Raw genomic sequence first — 21,423 nt, 5'->3', positions numbered from 1 at the left:
AATGCTTCATTTGATTTATTAGACTTAAGAAATATTAACATCTCAGGAGAGCTGGTTTACCATCTAAGTCCAGTAATCAACGAAAAAAAGAAACCCTGTTTCAAAGGAGCATTCTTACATTCACCCCCCCTTGTCATGTAAAGAAAAGTTTCTTCACTTGTGTTAAATTCTTATGTGTTTAATTAAAAAAAGGAAAGAAAGAAAAAGTAAAATCATCCAAGATGTCTTCAGTAGCAGGCATCCTGGTCTGTGAACTGCTTGTTGGCACTTGTGCTCGCAACCAAGCGCTCCCAGCTGCTGTTACATTCTCCCCTTCTACCCTGAACTCTCATTTTGGAGACTTGTTTGGTTGAGCTGTGGGGTTTCAGACACCTGTATATGTAAGCTTGTTCAAAGGAGTTTTAGAAGAAAATCAGTCTGGGGTCGTCTGAGAAGCTCCTGCACTGCTGCCCTTGCTAACCCACCTATGGGGCAACTGAAGGAAGTGATTGGCTTGGATTTTTCTGAACCTTATAGAGCAAAAGTTCTTTGTAATTCCATTTCCACTGAAAAAAAAGAGTACAGAAACTGTCTTCATGGTATGGTGTGCATAAACATTACACTCCATATATAGCAAAAATAGCTTTTATTTATAATTTACATTTCCACAAGTGAAAATGGTACATTTGTACATAGATCATTTCATTCCATTACATTTCCACCCATCTACAGACCTTTCACACTATGACACCTGAAACTCTGCAGGCAATAAGAAATTCAAATACAAAAATGTATTTATTAACCAAACAAGAGTTGAGGCCCTGCCTCAGATGAACATTTTTATTTCATATAAAAAGTATTTGCCTTCTGGAGTTAACACAGCAGCTCTTCTGTAAAAAAACAACAACAAGCCATACCTCAGCTCATTTGCACAGACTCATCAGGTTCTGTTTTAATGTCTGTAGATGCGGGCGTGCTTTCTTCTGCGCAGGCAGAAGGGGTTTCCTCGGGTTCTTCTTTCACTTTAGGCGAGTCACAGGACTCTTGTGTTTCCTGTTTAACAATGTTCAACATTATGTTGAGAGGATTTTCTGCAGGAGTCTTGCTGGGAGATGGTGTGCAATCAAATGATGATGTCTGCAAAGCAACAATCGGTGCAGCGTTAACACACAGGGAAATAACCATTAGCAGCTTCTCAGCCCCTTTACCTTTCCAAGAGGCAAGCACACTTGCAGCCAGGCACTCTAGATCCAAACTTCTACTTTACCTAAACCCTAACAAACTTATTCTTACTAGCATCACTTTTTCACCATTACTTTGTGAAAAGCTATCATACAGGCAGTGATGAAATGCTTAATGTGTTACTGTGAACAGCACACTCTCTGCTATTCCCAGGGGAATTTTAACTCCCAAAGCCTTAAGAAGTAACACCCCCCAACATTTTTGCCAAACCCTAGTACTACACACATGACTCAAGCAGAAATGAAGACTGTGTTTCCAAAGTATGACTTCTCTTTAGTCTCTCAGTACTTTACAAGACAGACATCTCAGCTAATTCTCTGTTGTAAGCTGACCTCGCTCAAGGCCTTCAGTTCTCTGTCTAGTCACGAGCCAAACAAACAAGCAGCATGCTTGTTTCAAGCACTCATCTGCCTCCTGCCAAGTCCAGATCAAGCTGACAAACTGCAAGCAAAATGCTTCCAAAAGTACAAGGGAGGATTCACTTACATTTTGGTAATCTTCATAGCAAGATGGATGGTAAATCTGAAAAAGAATTGTTACAGATGTGAATACGTACAAATAAATGACAGGAGGATTTCTGTTCAGAACACAACAGTTTCAGTTACACATCACAATCTGTCTAAGAAAACAATGGTATCAGCAGGCCATGCATGGCATCAAATAAAACAGAGGAAAGACTTTGTGTATACTCACAGGGAATCACAGAACATTAGGGGTTGGAAGGGACCCTGAAAGATTATCTAGTCCAATGCTCCCAGCAGGGCAGCATCACCTACTGGCCACGCAGGAACACATCCAGGTGGGGTTTGAATGTCTCCAGAGAAGGCTCCACAATCTCTCTGGGCAGCCCACTGGTTTTGCCACCCTCACACTGAAAAAATTCTTCCTTATGTTCACATGGAACCATACATGCCCCTTTTCCTATCATTGTCCTATTTATTTAGGAGAAGTTAGCATATGGAAACCTGGGAAGTATTGGGAATGCTTTAAGCACAGCTGTATGGGAAAATAACTGAACCAGTAGCTACATTAGTATCTAGTATATGAAGAGATTCATTCTTCTTTTAGCACTGCAGTGTAAGGGAAGGCTGCTGACCTACACTAGTCATACCAGCTTACCAAACTTCCCAAAGCTGATGTATTTATATAATTGGAAGCCAGGAAAAATACCAGGAGAATCCTTCAGGAGAGAAAGAGTCCTCCCTGTTCCTTTTTTTGCTGTAATTCTTTGGAGGTTTTACTATAAACAAGCATCACACATAAATAAGATCAAATTACCTTTTCATCTACTCTGATTGCATTCTTCAGGTGCCACTCTTCCTCTTCCTCATCCCAGTACTGTTCAAATTGCTCTTGGCAAATTTCACAGCTCTGTGAAGTTATCAGAGTAACACAATGAACGAGGTTATTGCAACAATGTACTGAATGCATCAACTTCCACCAATCTGCCCACAGTAAGAGCAGGGGTCTTTTAAATTAAGATTACTACATTAAGGCCACAACATCATCTTTCCTCCACACTTTAAAAGTACTTTAGGAGACTTGACTTAATTTGAGTCTAACAGTTTGCAGACTGAGTAATGATCATCACCTAGCTCTGAAGACTGCTGTCACTTTAGAAAGGGAAGCTAGGAAGTCTCTGAAACACATAACCACCTAATAATGTTTTGTTAGGTCAGAGAGTCTAGTACACGTATTTAATTCATCTTATCTACGACATTATCTTCACTCTTCCCTTTAGCCTGGGGTCTCAAGCTATAAAACAAGGCAAACTTTTAGCTGAAGTATTAACATTTTTAGTACTTCTGTGCAAACTAATCAGCTCACAGAACAAAGCACCAAAAATACTTTCAAAACTAAAACCAAAGGCCCTCATTGCTCGTAGCTGATTCTTAGAGGGTTAGCGTGCAAAACCAAACTGTAGGTTCTATCAACACTTTGCCTGGTTACTACATCCATTCATCTGCCAAAATAACAGCACTACTGGTTACTTTGAGGCATGTCTTTGTCATAACACCTATCTTCCACAGAAAAAAAGAGATTTCTGTGTCCAAGCATCGAAACCCAGTATCCCAAATCATTATTTGAATGAGAACAGACTAACCCATCACGATCTACGTACTCTTTCTATGGAAGCATTCAGTACATTAACACACTGTGCCCATTTCAGTTTGCTAAAGCAACACAAAGCCAATGGGTATACTGTATGATGGAATGCTCTGAACTTGAGGTACAAGGTGATTCCCAGTATCTGGGCTAATAAAAGCAAGGTGAAACTTGCCTCAACTGCTCCAGCTGGTCCAGCAGGGACACTCTGAAACTCCTTCTCTTTTGCAGCTTCTTGTGTCTTCAAGACCACCTCTTCGTGGGCTTTTTCAAAGAACTGGCTTTTTGCACGCTCCTCTAGGTCAGCTATTTCTTCAAATTCAATCCAGTCCTGAGGAGAAAGTTTTCAGCTGACACTCAGACACTGACGACTATTTACAGAAATCACATCTCAGGGGGAATACAAAAGAAGCACCAGATTTACTAAGCCTTATCACAACTGAAAGGCAAGCAGCCTGGGCACAGCGCACGCTTTCTCATAATGCTGCACATCCAGAGTTTCTTACAGACATTCCATCCCATCCTCTGGGATGAGAACAGTCCCAACAGCCTCAAACTGTTTGCTCTTTCATCACGCAATCGCCTTTCGCATTGTGGTGGTCGTTTGACAACCGCTGGAAGTACCTAAGGCATCACCAAAGCCAGCTCCTAGGGGGTAAGCTTCCAAGCGCCATCCCGCAGCACACACACGGAAGAGCCAAGTGATTTACCAAGGCACATCCTGCCCCGCTCACCGTTAAACTGTAGTACCACCGCCTGTGAGTGATCTTCCTGCTAACATCCTTCTCCGTCCGGTTCTGACGGTAGTGCCAATCCAGATGATCTGCATAGACGTCTGTCTGCGAGGTGGTGAACCTCATCCCACAGGAGTAGCACTGAATTCCCGTGTACAGCCGGTTTATTACGCTGTCGTAACGCCTAGGAGAGGACACAGCGCAAGCCTCAGCCGTTTCCTGAGAACAGGCAAGTTTCTCACCAAGCTGCTTTGCATGCCCACAAGAGCAGAGGAAAAGCATCAATCTACTGCGAGGTTACAGCACACAACATAGCTAAACTAGTCTTGATTCTGTAGCACAATCAAGTGAAAGATTCCAGTAACAAGGGGCTCACGTTAACCACTCATGGTGAGGGTGTGCCAAGTTTCATGCCTACTACCTTCATCAGCTACCCTGTGCATGAAAGGGTAACACCTGCACTTGGCTCAGCTTTGCCAACGGTACAAAACGTGGTAAGATCAGTAGTAACAACGGAACAAACACCGACTTCAATAGGTATCACAACCTTATTGGCTGAGCAACAACATGCAGCTTGTGCAAAGACAGTTCTCCCAGGTTAGCTGTCCCTATTTCCTCCCTCAAATTTTCCAAGGCTAACATCAAATGCTGCACCCTTTCAAAGCTCCTTACTGCACCCAGATACTACCACGTCGTTACTCTTACTGCGCCGTAAACTCATTCTGTTATACGCACTGTCTAAGCTCTTCAACGATGAAGTTAGTGAGGTCTGGAACATTCTGATCTTCATTCTGGTCATCTTCTTCCTCTTCAGCGGCTGGCTGGGATGAGGTTTCATTCACTTCTATGAAGACAGTATTTTATCAAACCATCAGTACATCATCATCAGAAAGAAGTGCTCATATTTTTGTTCAGGTACTAATAAAGCCATTCTGACTATGCTGGAATGCACGTGTGCAGGAGCTAAGAGAGTCATCTTCTGACATAACCTTTTAAAAAGCATCTAAGACACTAGAAGTCATCAGCATTTCAATCTAGGGAAACAGTATGCCTTTGGCATTAAAGAGAGAGTTATGTCAGAAACTGAGAGCAATCTGATTATCATCAGGAACAAGTTACTAAGGCACAGCCCCGACAATAAAACCGATTGCTATGGACAGCTAAGTGTACAAACTAAACGAGACACTACAAATGTACTCAATTGTGTGCATTGAACTCCTTCCCCAAAACAAAGCTCCATTTACAACAAACATGCTGGAGTTCACAACAACTCTTATCTCTACTTCAACTGTGGGTAAGCTGAGCATTTAGAACATAGCAAGGCTGCTACATACGTGCTGAAGTAGAATCAGTTTTTGACAGTTTGAGGATCCCCGTTGACAGCAGTTTAGCAAATAACTCATTGACATCAAGCTGTCCCAGGTGGTTATCAGGGTAGGAATGTGGAAGGGCTCCTGGGAAAAAACACCAACACTCAGACTGAAGTTTTACATCAGAAATTCACTTCACCTTCATCAGTGTATTTCAAAACATGCTTTTCCTTCTGCCTCCTGTTTCTTCCATTCTTTGCTTTAAATTATCAACTCTCTCTGCTTTACGTCTCATCCTTGGCTAGTGTCTTCTTTTGCAACAGCTTCCTTCACAACCCTGGGAAACACCAACTGGGGAGGGACCTTACAGCAGCCTCCCAGTACCTGAAGGGGGCCTACGAGAATGCTGGGGGGGCTGTGTACAAGAGCATGTGGCACTAGGACAACGGGCAATGGTTTTCAAGTGAAGAGCAGGAGATTTAGACTGGGCATTAGGAAGAAGTTCTTTACTGTGAGGGTGGTAGAGCATTAGAACCAGTTGCTCAGGGTGGTGATGGATGCTCATTACTGGAGACATTCAAGGTCAGGCTTGACAGGGGGCTCTGAGCAACCTGATGTAGCTGGGGATGTCACTAGATACCCTCTAGAAGTCCCTTCCAAGGCAGTGTGTGCTATCTAGGCTGGTGAGCCCATACACAGATTTCTGCTGCACAGTGTTTATTGGAATCCAGTAGTTCTCTGATTTTAGGCTTCAATATTTCACCAGGACTAACCTACTTCATCACCTACTTTAACCACTTCTGACTTCCTAGAAGCATTGTATTACTAACCACTCATACTGGGAACGTTTACACACCCTGGCAAATGCAAGACACACCTACATACTGGTGTCTTCCAGGGAGCTTTTGTTTGTTTGTTAACACAACCACATACCAAACCCACATAATTAATGAAAACTAATGAAAGCCTTCACTGATTGAGGGAAAGCCCTAAAGAGATGAAGTTAAGACAGAAATCACATCTATGGCACCTCAGCTGAGACTTCCCTGAAAAACCTGGGGCTGCTTAGTCTTGGGAAGACTGAGAGGGGATCTCATCAATGTCTATAAATATCTGAGGGGTGGGTGTCAAGTGGAGAGGCCAAGCTCTTTTCAGTGGTGCACAATAATAAGTCAAGGCACAACAGGTACAAGCTTGAACATACAAGGTTTCACTTCAACATGAGGAGAAACTTCTTTACAGTGAGGGAGACAGAGCACTGGAAGAGGTTGCCCAGTGAGGTTGTGGAGTCTCCCTCTGTGGAGGCTTTCAAAACTTGCCTGGATACATTCCTGTGCAGACCACCCCAGGTGATCCTGCTTTGGCAGGGGGGTTGAACTCAATGATCTCAGAAGGTCCCTTCCAACCTCTGATGTTCTGTGAGTCCACACAGACCTAGTCCAGCAGGACCCTACCAAATGATAATCTCTGTGGCCACTAACAGACAGAGTAAGGTGAAAAGAGAAAGGAAGTTACTTATTTTGTTACACACCTGTGGGGTTCTGAACAAAGCTTCCAGGATTTGGCAAATACTGTTGACCTTGGCCATAAGACCCTGGCTGAGCAGACATGAGAGAAACCTGTGAAAGGAAGCATTTCAGTGGGTGTGTACAACAATGTGACTACAAACTTAATGTCTTTTGATTTCAGCATTAACTTCTGGATGTTTCTCAGAACTTACACCCTTATGGGGACTGCAGAATGGCAGTTTGGTATAGACCAGTCCACAAATGACTACGTAACCTTTCCCCCACTTGCATTTCCCTCTAGGAAACTTCAGCATACACTCATTTGGCCTAACATTTAAACTGAAAATAAAACCCGAGTAAGTTTTCTTCTACTTATCAAGTCTTTGATCCCATTTTCCAAACATGAAACCTCCTTGTAAATTGCTCCTGTTCCCCAAAAGCAAGCTCACCAGAGAGAAATGTGAAACCCCCCAGTAAATGTTAACAAATGCCATCATTAATTCTTTTCTTCTGAAACAGCATCCACCACATGAAACACATCCTGAAAGCAGGAATCTTCAGCAGACCAGCAACAGTAAGCTTCAGACAGAATTTTGGTAACACACTTGTAATAAAAATGGTTTCCCTAACTGTCTGAAAAAAACAAGTTTCAAAGGTTATCCCACTGCAGGTTAGCAGAACTCCTGTCTGCCTTTGTGTAATCAGGGAACTCTTCATGTTCAATTATTATCCCCCAAATGAAAAATACTCTCCAAAATCTCTCATTTACTGAAACATTTTTGCTCAAGTAGTGTTGTCCTCTCTTGAGGAGAGTGTTTCCCACAGGCAACAGCACAGACAACTGAGTTCATAAAGCGTGCTGCTGCAGAGGTGACTTTACAAGACTGTAGTTTCTCATCTTCCCCAATCCCCCCAGGTTATGGGGATCTCTTTAAAACTGCCTCCTCACTCAGACCAACAGCTGCAAAAAGACTTTGGTCCATTCTAATTCCACATCTCTTAGAAAAACGAATCCTGTTTAGCCACTTGCATTATCTCTGATGCTTCACAGAGTTCAGCTTTGTGCACACACCTCAGGCTTCCCTGGTTAAAAACACTATTTCACAGTCACACTCCCATTTGTAATCACTTAAAAGATGACTGTGAAGATTTACTGTGTTAAGTTCTTCAGAAAAAAAGTGTTCTTCAAGAATAGCAATGCCTGGCCTTCCTCAATTATCTACAAGCTGCTGAAGGAGGACAACTTCTAGCTTGGCACTGGCTCCCAGTCTGCTGGCTCCTCAGAAAAATCTGGCATTTTTAGAGGAAAAGAACTGCCAATTCTCTAGACAAAACCACTTCTGGAAGCAAACCATTTCACACCATCAGCTCTTACCTGGTTACTTCCCATTGGCATATTGTTGAAGTTTCCATACTGGGGACCCTGAAGACCTTTTTCATCAAAGTAATGTCCAGCTGCTCTCAACGGGAAATTCTGTGCTCCAGGGCCAGCTGGCCCATTGAAATTTGGTCCAGGTGACCCATCAAACAGCTCAGGTCTCTGGAACTGCATCCCATGAGCTGGTCCATTGTAGCCCTGGCCAGGATGGTCAACAAAAGGACCCCCTTGTCCGTATGGTGACATTTCTAGTCTTGAGGCAGGGTGGTTAGCTACATTTTCAAAACGTGCACCTTGAAGGCCAAGGGGCAAGTCAAATCTAGAGGCTGACTGGTGAGGTCCATCAAATCTCTGAGGTATGGGTGTATCGAATCGTGGTTGTGCCTGTTGGCCAGGTGCCCTTTCAAATCTTGGGCCAGGCTGCCCGTGAATCCCATCAAATCTTTGCAAGAGCGACAGCTGTCCAGGCTGACCATCAAATCCAGCTGCATGACAACCATCAAATCTGGGACCAGCCCGACCCAGAGGACCATCAAATCTAAGTCCACCAGCTCCCTGGTGTACTGGTCCATCGATCAGTCTGGGACCTACACCTGGCTGACCATGTGGTCCTTCCAGTCTGAGCCCCGATGGTCCGTGTGGCCCCTCAAACCTAAGCCCTGACGGTCCGTGCGGCCCCATAGGCTGAGCATGTGGACCCTCAAATCTGAGGCCACCTCCAGGTTGACCATGGGGTCCCAAGGGCTGTAAATGTGGTCCCTCAAACCTGAGGCCACCTCCTGGTTGACCATGAGGCCCCAAGGGCTGACCATGGGGTCCCTCAAACCTGAGACCACCCCCTGGTTGACCTCGAGGCCCCATAGGTTGACCATGAGGTCCCTCAAACCTGAGACCACCTGAAGGCTGACCACGGGGACCCTCAAACCTGAGCCCAACTCCAGGTCCTTCAAATCTCGGACCTACGGGCTGCCCCGCAGGCCCCTCGAAGCGCAAAGGCCCACCTATCTGCCCAAGAGGTCCCTCGAACCTTAGAGGACCTCCTCCACCAACCTGTCCTGGGGGTCCTTCAAACCTCAGGGCCCCTGCCAGCTGCCCTGGGGGCCCATCAAATCTTAGAGCTCCAGCTCCCCCTGCTCCCGCGTGTGGTCCATCAAACTGAGCTGCACCTGCCCCCACCAAAGGCCCCTCAAATCTCATGGCAGCCTGTCCAGGTGGCCCATCAATTCTGGAACTCGAACCAGCAGCGGGACCATCAACAAAAGGACCTCCTTGTCCATCTACCCCAACTCTTGCAGCAGCTGGTCTAGGCGAGCCATCAAAGAGAGCTCTGTCTTCCATCAGCGCTGTTATCCTCTGCTTTGCTTCGATGCCTCCGAACCTGGAGCCTGGGCTCTCTGGGAACGGCGCCTTCTCCGGATCCTCGAACCGCGCTCTCTTGAATCGCTCGCTGAAGGGCGACCTCGGCTCCTCTCGAACGCCTGGAACAAGGAGAGCAGTTCAGACAGTCCCTCACTACCAGTGCAGTCAGCTGTTTAACAGATGTAAGCCAAGGTAAAAGCACATACCAGCCTGCCCAAGCAGCTGTCGCTCCTCACGGTTATCGAATCTGCAGATTGCATCACCATCCAGTTTTGGGAACTCCGCTGCGCTTTTCCCCTGCTGTCTGAGCGCATCTCTGAACTCCTCCGACTCGCCCCAGCTGTCGTAAGGATCAAAGCTCTTAGAACCTCTTGCTCCTTTGGCAGCACTTTGCTCCTCCAGTCTTCGCCGACTCTCAAGTGGCGAGAGGTTGTCAGGAAATGATCTGTTAGTGCCACTTACAGGAGAGTGCCTCCTGGACCTTTCTCCAAACGGCTCCTTCCTGTCAAACTGCACCCCACGCTTGGCTTTCGCCTGCTCACATTCTAGCCCAGAAAGCAACGCCTCGGGTAGATGATAATCTAAGATATCATCAGGATCCAGCAAATCAAGCCTCGACAACGAATGCTGAACTTGGGTTCTTTTTAGTTTAGCTTTATGCTCATAATATGTTAATTCAGCATCTGACAGAAGAGGTTTCTTTTTCAGACCACATTTCTCTTCCGTAGGGCTATCCCAGACACTGCACCGATGCTTTCCTTCCTGATACTGGAACAGCTGTCGGATCTGATGAGCCACCACGAGGAACTCATCCTGTGTTATCTCGCCAGACGTTAAGCGCTCATTGGCCTGCAACATAAAGGTAAAGCTTAGACTTCCAGGAAGACAAGCAGAGGAAACTATACCCAGGAGACTTCTGTGAAGCAAGATTTATCAGCGTTACCTTCTTGAGCAATTCTCTCTTGCTTGCAGACGTCAGTTCTTTGGGAATCTGTAGATTGGCATCCACACTTAACCGGTGCTGCTGCTTTGGTGCTCGGGGGGACAGAATTCCTTTACCGGCAGGCCAGTTTTCCCGGTGTCTTTGGTGAGGGGTCTTACCAAGGGCCTGGTGTTCCTCATTCTGCTGTGAGCTGCAAGCAAGAATACATACAAAGCAGAGATTACTTCTTTGTTCAGGGCATAACTGTCACACTCCTGTTAGAAATCGTGGTGGCAAAACATCGCTATCACCTTAGACTCTAAGTCTGCATCACTTCCATGTTTCCCCAGTGGAAGTAACTTAACGTTATCAATTTCAACAATCTGAACATTGTCTCCCAAAGCTGACTAGACTCAAGTCAGCAGCAGAATTTCCAGTGCCTTCAAACACAAGGTTTTTAAAAGATAGTAACTTACTTTTTATTTTCTTCCCAACCAGATTTCCACCTCTTGCCTGATTTGGATCCTTGCCAGTTCTCTGCATTCTCCTTTGGGTCAGGAGAAGCTTTGGTGGAATGCTGGCTTGCTGTTTCTTGAGGCCTGTCCTCTTGGGTTTTTTTCACTCTCCTCGGATCTCGCGCTTCTTGTTTAGCATTCCTCTTATTGGAATTTCTTTCATCTCTTGCTGCCTGTGTGCTTTCTTCAGCATGAGACTGCTTAGTGCCTATCTGCCTTATCTTTCCAATTTTAGGAGTTGATGAAGTGGGAGATAAACTCCTAAGCCTTCTTTTGGGTGACCTCCTCTCTCGTCTCTTTGGAGAATGTGTGGATGGTGAGCGTGCTTTAGGGGAGCGCGATCGCGACCGCTTCCTACTACTCGATCTCCCTTGTTTTCCACCCTGTTTGTCTGACTCCTCTGTAGTGCTGTCTTGTTTCTGAACAGCACCATTGACTACTTTATTTCTGCTGCCTGCTGGTCTATGTTCACCTGTCTTATGTTCCTCTTTTTCTTTTTTCTCTGTACTTCTCCTCTTTTCTTTCACCTCATCCTCTTTGCCCTCTGACTTATCTTGAAGATGTCTCTTCAGTCTTGGATCCCGCTTACTAATTTCAGATACTTTAGTGCTTTCACATTCTTGGGGTTTAGTATCTTTAGTACTGGGTATCTTATTTTTCAAAGGGGACGGTGATTTAGATTTTGCTTCTGACTGGTCGAGCTCTTTCTTCTGTGTTTTTTCACTTGCTTTCAGTTTTTCTGGCTTCGCTGAGTTCTGTTTTTCAGCCTGTGTTGTTTTGCTAGTCTTGGTATCAGCCTGACTGGTCATGCTCGGTGGAAATTCTTTCCTGTGAGACTGATCTTTAGCATGGGAAGAATGTTGAGCCATCCGGTTAAGTCGAGGATCCCTATTGACTATTTTTGTATCATGAAGTGGAGGACTTGGGGATGGCTTATTTTTTTCAGGTTGCACAGTAGTTTGGTGAGGTGGTTTAACTGTCATATGAGGAGTGGGAGACATGTGCTGCTTGGAAGGTGCTGGAACGGAAGCTACAGTAGATGATCCTTGCTGAACACTAAGAGATACAGCCTGCAACAGAAAAAAACATCCAGCATTAATCTGCATGAGAACTCCTACCCCAAGACACTCATATTCTGTCTCTGAACAAAAGCTACAGATAGAAGCGTCCTGAAAGTTTTTCTATACATTCCAAGCTACTAAGCTACTGCTCCAAGCTACTAAGCCACCAAGTACATTTCATACTGCTACAGCTCAAAGATGCTTTGCTCTGGCATCATCGACTGTCAGCCCTGCAAGGCTTTGCAAAAGTAGTGGAGACCTTATCACTCTCTACAACTACCTGAAAGGAGGCTGTAAGAGAAGTGAGGGTCAGTCTATTCAACCAAGTAACAAGTAACATGACAAAGAGGATATGGCCTCAAGCTGCACCAAGGGAAGTTTAGTTTGGATATTAGGCAGAATTTCCTCAGGGCAAGGCACTGGAATGGCTTGCTCAGGGATTTAAGAGTCATGTAGACATACTGCTTAGAGATATGGTTTAGTCAGGGCCCTGTCACTGTAAGGGTAATAATTGGACTGGATGATCTTACAGATTTTTTCCAATCCAGGTGATTCTATGAAAACAGTACAGCTTAACTGCCCTCTTCAGATCATGGCATCGATCCAACCTGACCTGATGAAGAAACTGACTTTATTTCCACCGGTCAGACTTCCTTCCTCTTTAAGAGCAAGTAAATGTGAAAAAGCCTGGCTTGCTGTTAGGTGGATGTGAAGGATCAGAGGCAGGCATCACTTTGGAGAGAAGTTAAAAACAAAGAAGCCACAAACTTCTCTTTATTAACCTCTATTTTGAGGGCAATTCTTACAGGTTTTCAGTAGCAAATACTTCCTAACAACTTGCATTGCTCTAGTCCTAAAATAAGCACACTTGCCTAACATAAGGGAAAATGTACTGCATTTACCAGGATAGCTAAGTATTGCCCAGAAGAGACCCAACTATAGAAGTTTCAACTATCCTACTCACCAACTGTGCTTTAGTCTGTTCCAGCTCCAGCTCTAATTTTTTTTGTTGAAGTTCTAACAGCTGCTTTTGCTTTGCAAGCAACTGCTGCCTTATGAGCTGCTCCTGCGTCAAATTCTTTTGTATTTCAGGAACAGCGGGAGGAGTAGAGGCACCAGAATTGACAGCAGAGGTAGGTGCAGCAGATTCCTCTGGCTAAAAGCAGAACAAAAAAAGTTACATTTAAAATCCTGATGGAGTCAACCAACTCCATCTCCTTTAACTGCTACCATCATCCAGGGCTGAGACTGAAGTGTGCACAGCAGTTATAAATGGCACTTCTAACCAAAACACAGCTCATTTAGAATTTGTCCCACTAGAATCTGCCTGATGTGACAGGGGTACATCACCTGCTACAAATACACCAATATTCCAAAAGCCAGAACATAAAAAAATCAAAACACATTGAGTATTTTCTGGGTTCAGAAGCTCCTCTTACCTGTCTACAAAGGTCAGACACTTCACTTTTAACCAACTAACTGTGAGAAAGCAGCACACAAACAAGGCACAGTGCAAGCATTACCGTCTGCTCGTGCGGCAGGCGCGACAACTTACCGATTTGTTTAAAAACTTAGGATTCACATGGATGCTAGAAGTATTCACATTTGGGGGCAGAGGTTTAATTGGCCAAGCAGGATCTAAGGAGTTGACTCTGACATCAAGTGCATACAGTTTCTTCAAAGGAAAAATATCATCCCATGTGGAGCGTAATTTAAATAAACTTTTCCTAGTATTCTCATCCACCTAAAACAATAAAACAATTCTATGGCTTGTTAAGTTAATATAAAACAATTGCTTACAAATTCTTCTGTAGAACTTAAGATTTACTTCCTACTCCTACCAACTCTGCCATTTCAACACACTGAACTCGCTACACAGAAGTTACAAGCAGTGCAGCACAGATCTGTACCAACACCACCAGTAACAGAAGCTCAAATGTGGAACTCGTTTCAAGGCCACCTGAAGGTTCTATTGCATATTACCATTCTCTGAGAATTTTCTGTCAACTTTTCCATTACCAAAATTCTCATTTTACTTGCCCAATTTCTGTGGGAAAAATGCAGTAACACACCTATTGAAAGGCAAGAGCCTCTGCAGCAATACATTACTCAAATGCTTGTGCAGGAGTGCAATAATGACAGATCAGGAAACAACAAACTTTGTGGACAGAGAAGGTGTCTTGCTCAGCTATTTAGTCACTGAAGGATGTTTTCCCAGCAAATGCAACAAAAGGGAAATTAGCTAAGGTGAAGTCAATTTTATTGCAGTTCAGCTGCAACATCAGATCCTTCTGTTAGCTACAGGTCAAGGATATTGTAGGACCAGTGCCCATTTTGTCTCCTCAAAATTAGTCTGGATTTTCATGCTAGGTAAATTAGAAACTTCCAGTAAACCAAACTTCAGTGCATCTCCTGACCTGAGCAGTTCAACTAAGCAATAAATGCAAAACAACTGAGGACAAAACACTTGCAGGTGTGCTAATGCCAATATCCCAACTCGCTCATCATTCGCCACCTAGATGGCTTTGGCTGCAATTCCACTTTTAAGTTATTACAGCAAGACACAGAATACTCTGTAAAATTCAGAGGTTCTTTTGAGGAGGGAGCAGAACTTCAACAAAAATCACTCACACTTAGCTACTGTGGGGTGTCTCTACCCACACCCTTTCAGTGACTGCAAAATGTGCAGAAATGACTGAGCAAACACTTTGTATTTCATCAAGTGTCTAAGTATACCTCAGTGACCATTTACTACTGAAACAAAGTCATAACTGTGTCACTTCTGGAACTCTACTTCCATCTTTTCACATAACCAATTCAGTCACTAGAAGTGACTGCCACTGTACACATTTATACACGTTAAATAGTTTGTTAGCTCAGCAGACAGCCTATAAAAAAAACTTTAAAAGTAGGTTTTTATCCAGAGCTTTAGCTGCAACATTAAATGCAACTCAGTGAAAGAACACGCACAATTTAACACAACAGAGAACACAAGTAAGTGTCTACCTATCTACTCTAGACACAGGAGTTTAAGGCTTCTATGGCCATCATCATAACCTACTCCTTATTTCACCATGCATTTCACAAATGAAAACCATGTTAGCAAGACTACTGGGGTCTCAGATGCTCACTGATACAGATTAGACAAAACAGACTAAAGCTCTTTCCCATTCACATGAGCTGTCACTTTCTCAGAGCATACAGAAAGCAACAGATGTTAATCCTTCATTTCTCATCCAATTTAAACCCATTTAAGTTCTGGACTCTGAGTTGCATTTCTCACTGAGGGATATGCACAACTGCTTCCCTGGCTTTAAAGATATGGCAGCAGTTTTCAGTGTTGAATGGCATTAAAGTGCTGTCTGTGATATAATGCAGGTATGTGCTCTAAGAGCCTTGCCCATCCTAGCATTATTTTCAAACCATCACAGATTAAGTCAGACAAATCTCACTGCATGAGGGCAGCTCTGGAAATTGCACAAACCCCCCGATTCTCAGTCTATCCTTGGCAAAAAGACTATCTACTGTCTTAAAAATAATCAAACCCTTCATAACTATGGGGTCTGTACATGACAAAAAGTTCACCCAGGTAAGCCAGCAGTAGCCAAAACAGTGAGTAAAATCTTGCCTGGATGGGAAAATTCAGAATTCCATGAACTCAATTGAGACTTTGCATCTTTCACTCAGCTAACATGCAACTTACATGCTTGCCAGGGGCAGGAATAATCTTCCAGAGCACAGGCACAGCACTGAGATGCACTGGTATAGCTCACCACCCGAAAAACCCCAATCTGAAAGTATTTATTTTACCAGCAACAAATTTTGCTTAGACTACAAAACTTTTCTGAAAATGTATATACCTTTTCAAACACACAAATAAATGTTGCAACTAGGTTTTTAGTAAATGCAGTAAGATACTCTCTTCCCACATTCTTGACAATGGAATCCATAAGATACATAACAGGGAGCTTCTCTGATGCAGGAGCCTGGAGTAATAAGAAGAAACTGAGAAGTTTAGTACAACAAAAACACAGGTTAAGCTTTTTTAATAAAGGGATTACCAATCCCAGAAATACAGACCTCTCTTTTGGGGAGCCACTATAAACACCATGGGGTTTGGGTTGGGGTTTTTGGTTTACACAAAAACTTAAGTCTGGAGAATTGATACTCAGTTCAAAGCACAAGGCAGTGGGTCTATCACACACCAGAAAAAAGGCACAGCTCAGGTTATTTTGCTTGCGTGTCAAAGCTTTGGAAAAAAGAGGGGGAAAAAGGAAGAAAAAAGCAGCCCACAAGACAGTATTGCCACTACCAGGGATGGAGCACAACCTTCCAAAACCCACTGGAGAAAGGAGCTTTAAGTTAGCAGGAAACCACTGTTAGCACTTCAAGGAACTTCTAAAAAATGGTTTGCAATTCAAGCTTCCAGAACGTTTGTCTGTCTGGATTTCACACAACACAAATCAGACTTCTGGCACACGGCCCACGTTAGTGAACTTCTGTAGCTGGTCATTAACTCCACGCAGAAAAGCTCACAACTAGTGCACTGTAATCCAAATGGACGGAGCATGGAGTCCCGTTCTGTCTTGGCACTTGTGGACAGTGACAGTTCGCACTTCTGAGTGCATGCAAAAATGCAGTCAGGACAGAGTTCAAAATCCAGACAAAAATCGAGCATCTACTGGACTGGGCAAATGCAGACAAGGTCAGGAACTGCAACCAGGAGTTTCACAGGAGTCTTCAAACTCTGGACACAGCTGTGCTATCAGAGACTTGGGCTTGGTTGGTTGGTTTTGATTTTGGTTGTGTGAGGTTGAAAAAAATCCACTTTCAAAACCTGTAGCAAGTTTTTACTACAGAGGTGTAGTGATGCTGGACTGCTACAGTGCCTTCCATCGTACAAAAAGCACTACTGGCCCAAAGAGAGGTGAGTTTAATGCCCACCCCTGGCTTTCACAAAGAAGGCACAGCAAAGCCCCAGAAAACATCAGCAAGTACAGAGACTTGTTGAAGAGGACATGCAAGACAACACCACACGCTGTGTGTTGATCATGATCCCCTTCGAAAAGCATCCACTTGTAGCACCTTAAGTCCCATTTACCACTGGGTAATCTCAGGCATAAACCAGAGCCACTCCACTCACTGCTCACTTGTTGAAACAGGACAGGCTACTAGTTTAATTAACACCACCTTGCTTGGCAGCCCCACTGCCTAGCCAAGTGTGTGCAAATGCTCTTGCTTTACAATCTTAGATTTAATTCCTTCCCCTTTAAGATGGTTCACAGAAGGGCACCAGGTCAACAGTATTTTTTATATGGGTAAACCACAATGTTTTCTCCCCCTTACAATAGTATTAATTCACTATTATTTGAAGTTTAATACTGAGGAGGGCAGAATTTCTAGTTAGTTGGGGAGGGGGCAGCATCTGAACCTCTGAAAACACTGAAAAAACAGGCAGATGGTGTATTTTGTAAATAAAAAGGGGGGGGGAAGTTAAACTAACTGCAGCACATTACAGCTTATCTTACACTGACTCAACACTGGGCTGTAAATAACATGCAAGTGTTAGAATAAAGCATCTCTCTGGTCTCAGAACTCAAAGACTGGGGGTCTGCACCTACTGAACACTAGAATGTCTGTGGAATACTGGTTTCTTCTTTACAGCAGTCTGCACAACTGTACATTAAAAACACCAAGTTCTGAGAGCCTTCCTTCAGGGGAAAAAAAGAGTGCACCCTTCCCTACATTCCAAGTCAGCTGTGAGGGCAACAAAGGGCAGGCTCAGAAGTACCTGCGACCAAGAGCTAGTGACACAGTGTTGCGTTCTTCCATTTCAGCGATGCATGGAAGCAGCCCCCTATGGTCAGCTAAGCTTGCAGTTTGAGAGGCTGGGGAAACCCTTAGCAAAGGCACTGGAACAAGTTTAGCTGTCCCTCTCCTTATGCATTCAGGCGGTTAAAAGTGATCACAGGCGGGGGCAGGCACGTAATTTAGTGAGGAAGCCTACTTCAAACCATGGCACAGAACTAGGAGTTCGGCAGAACAGCCTGCTTCAAATAGAAGCCACTCAGGTGTCACATTGTAAGAACCACAACTTAAACAGGGTTGGAATTTTTAACTCTTCCCTACCGAAAGTGTTTATTATGTCAGGGCATCTACCACACCGTTCAATAACCACAAAAGGGAGCCCCAGACCTGAATGTTTTGTCTTCAGGAGACCTATGCCAGTACTCCCTAGCCAGAAGGAGGCCCCCATAGCATTATCCAAACGGCAGGGAGGCGACGCACCATCACCAGACCACCGAAAAACGCTAACTCTGAGCCCTTCAGCAGATCAAAGACCTCATTAGAGAAACCCCACTGTTCCTTCAAATAATGTAGAAAGCTATTGTTGGAAAGGTGTGGCTCTTTTTTATTAGTTTCCTAGAAGTTGTCAAGTGCAAAGTCACCGCTGGCAGTTAAACCCCAAGTCACAAACTCGTGCAAAAATCGGTTTAAAAGGAACAACCTTGTACACAAAATGGGTCTTGGAAACAAACTCTGCACTATACAATGGTAAATAAAAAGACAAATACATATTTCACACTCTTTATTTACAGTTTTTTATAATACCAGTCACACATTTCAGAACCATTTATTCAGTTGTAAAGCAGACCACTCAAGTTTTACACTAAACAAACTGTCTCCAGGCAACACTTTTAAAAAGTGGCTTAGTAAAGGAGATGGCTTTCCCAGAAACAGCTAAAAACTTGCCTTGAATAAACTACAGTCACAAAGAGTAACTAGGTCAAGCTAACCATTGGTACAGGCTTTCAGACATCTTTTTTGTTTAAAAAAAAAAAAAAGACCACACTTCAGGGCAGGCTCTAAATCACCCAGAAATGTTGGGGAAAAATCATTGACAGCATCGGCATTTATCACAAATGATCTTACACATATCCACTGCCCTTTAGGAGATATAATGGTGAGATCTAGGAATCAGGCCACCTCCCCACGGAATGGCACAACTCAGCCACTGGCACTAAAAATCAGACTGGAAGAGGTCTGTGGAACACTAAAAAGCAATCCTGCATCGACAGAAAAAAGGATTAAATAGGAGATCCTTTTCCACCCCCATCGTTAGATAGCACAACTCTCACCATTATAAAACACTACTCAAAGCCAAAGGAAAAAATGCCTTTGAACACCTGAGATCAGAGGGAGCAAGGCAAACAACGGGGGAGGGGTGACTAGCACGAAAGGGGGTCAGAAATTGAAAGAAGAGCCCTTTCCTGACAAAAGCTCTCGTTAGAAAGGTGCTGTAAACCCCCATCCATGTGCTACGGCTGACTGATGTCAGCAACTGCCTGGGCTGGGCTCAGAGGGAGCCTCCTCTTTCCCTTCTTTTTATATCATGTGCCTCCCGGACGCCATGTTAGGATCCTACAGGCTGCTGCACTTTCCACAGCAGGGAGAATTTCTTCCTCCCCATCCTCGACCAGTGAAACTTCTCTAGCCACAACAAATCCACACACAAGGCTAGCGTTACTCAGGGCACAGACCGCCTGCAATCCGGAGAGCTCATCCCAAGCCCGCAGGGCTTTTCCCTCCCAGGCAGAGCGAGACAAGCCCATCGCCACTGCCCGCCCTGCTCTCGGAGCAATGAGCGCCTCTCACCCACCAACTTTCCCTCGAGGCACGGGGGTTCGCTCCCTCAGAGCTGGCATCTCGCGGGGAGCGCGCTGGGGAAGCAGCCTTGCCCTGACTGACACTGGATTCATTATACTGAGCCCTCAAGCAGCGGGCCGTCTGCGGGCTGTAACTTCACCTTAGCTTCTTTAAGCTACCCCTACGAAATAAACCCCTCAAACTCGCCACAAGACCTGCCGGTCAGGCCCTATGATCGCGACATTCACCGCTGAATGCGAGGGTCTAGCCAGCAGACGTGCGGCACTGGGGAGTGGCTGCGTGCGGGGGGAAGCTGCGCTCCAGGGCGAGGTGCTGCCCAGCCACGGCCCGGCCGCCATGTTGTGTCTGCCGTGTACGCGGGCTGCCAGCGCGAGCCACGCGGGCTCCCGCGCCGCCCGCGGGCGCCTCCCGCGGCGCCTCCCGCGCCTTCCCCTGCCGCCCGCAGGCTGCTGCGGGGGCTGCCGCCCTCCCGCCAGTCCCCTGCTCCCTAGGGAGTGCCAGGTGAAAGCGGCAGCCTCAAGCTTAGCGGAAAAACCAGCCCCCGACGTCTCGGCCCGTGCTCCCTGATCCCCTCTACAGCTCGCTTCCCCCACAGCGACCCCAGCCTCCTGGCCCCCCACTGCCCCGGCCGGGGCCTTCCCTCACCCTAGTCCCCGGCGCCCTCTGCTCCTCCAAATCCTGCTCTCTGCTCGCTGCCCCCTTAGTCACCAACCGCCCCCCACCACCTTCACGCACCCTGAACGCCCTGCCTGCCGCCCACTCCCCACCCCAGCCCAGCTACACCCACCCCGCACTGGCCTCCTCACCCCACCCGGCCCGCCGCCTCCCTCCCGAGCCTCCTCCTCTCTCTGGCCATTTCCCGGCTCTGAGGCCCTTCCACCCGCCCTGCCTCGCTGCCTCTCCCTGTCCCCTCTCCCCTTCCCTCCTGCCGCCGCTCAGCCCGCCGCAGCCCGGCTCCGCCCGCGCCCCTGCGCAGGCCCTCTCCCCTACGCCCTTCCTTCCAGCCCCGGAGGCCGCCCTAGCCCGCTGCCCCGGCCGGGCCCCCCAGCAGTATAGGTAGGAGTAGTAGTCGGTGGAATATAAAAACCTTGGCGATTTGCGCCTCGATCAGGGAGACGATGTCCTTGGCGAAGGGCACGTTCTCCTCTGCCAGGATGGTCAGCATGTTGATGTGCGGCTTGCTATTGAACGTCAGGTCTTCCAGCGAGGACTGGTAATCGCGGCACGCGTCCTCCCGGGCCTCGCTGCTACCAGCGCTGCTCTCCGGGGTCGACATGCTTCTCCGACCGGGGCCCGCACCAGGACCCGACCCACCGACCGAGAGCCCCCTCCCCGCGATCCCCTGCCGCCGCAGCCGCCGAGAGATGCCGCCCCCCCCGCCGCTGCCGTTGGGCTCCTCTACCGCATCCTCCGAGCTGCGGCTCCCGCTGGCTGCGCCGCTGCCGCCCGCCTTGCCGCTCCTTCCAGCCGCCGCCGACTCAGTCTCAGCGCTCACAAAATGGCGGCGGCGGCTACGGTTCTCAAATCGCTTCCTCCAACCGTTGCGTCATGTGAAATTGTTCTCAGGAAAGGGGCCGGCGCTTTGGAAAGCCCCTTTTGTTCCTTGACTGCGCCCTGATTGGCTGCCATCCCGCCTGTTCG

The 21,423-nt window shown here is 46.1% G+C and overlaps 1 protein-coding gene across 4 annotated transcripts; it reads right to left on the bottom strand.

Moving 5' to 3' along the window:
* Positions 1-21,138, bottom strand: PCF11 (PCF11 cleavage and polyadenylation factor subunit). Of its 4 annotated transcripts, XM_068146073.1 has the most exons (17): positions 20,870-21,138; positions 15,975-16,100; positions 13,670-13,858; positions 13,079-13,270; positions 11,015-12,123; positions 10,560-10,749; positions 9,823-10,465; positions 9,121-9,735; positions 8,255-9,039; positions 6,903-6,990; positions 5,396-5,515; positions 4,797-4,905; positions 4,062-4,245; positions 3,503-3,658; positions 2,500-2,592; positions 1,708-1,743; positions 1-1,116 (listed from the first exon to the last, which is right to left on the bottom strand). In XM_068146073.1, the coding sequence occupies exons 1-17, from the start codon at positions 21,056-21,058 to the stop codon at positions 898-900; spliced, it is 5,043 nt and encodes a 1,680-aa protein (XP_068002174.1). In that variant the 5' UTR covers positions 21,059-21,138; the 3' UTR covers positions 1-897. The 4 variants fall into 4 exon arrangements, with proteins under 4 accessions (XP_068002174.1, XP_068002155.1, XP_068002165.1 ...); XM_068146054.1 differs by having other exon boundaries at positions 8,255-9,735; XM_068146064.1 differs by having other exon boundaries at positions 4,797-4,902; positions 8,255-9,735.
* Positions 21,139-21,423: the final 285 nt, after the last annotated feature.

The sequence above is a fragment of the Melanerpes formicivorus genome, unplaced genomic scaffold (genome assembly GCF_026170545.1).
Source record: "Melanerpes formicivorus ecotype bairdi unplaced genomic scaffold, bMelFor1.0.p_v2 SCAF_1, whole genome shotgun sequence".
NCBI classification, from domain to species: domain Eukaryota; kingdom Metazoa; phylum Chordata; class Aves; order Piciformes; family Picidae; genus Melanerpes; species Melanerpes formicivorus.
Note: the sequence above shows the minus strand (reverse complement) of the source record. Positions and strands in the feature narration are given on the sequence as shown.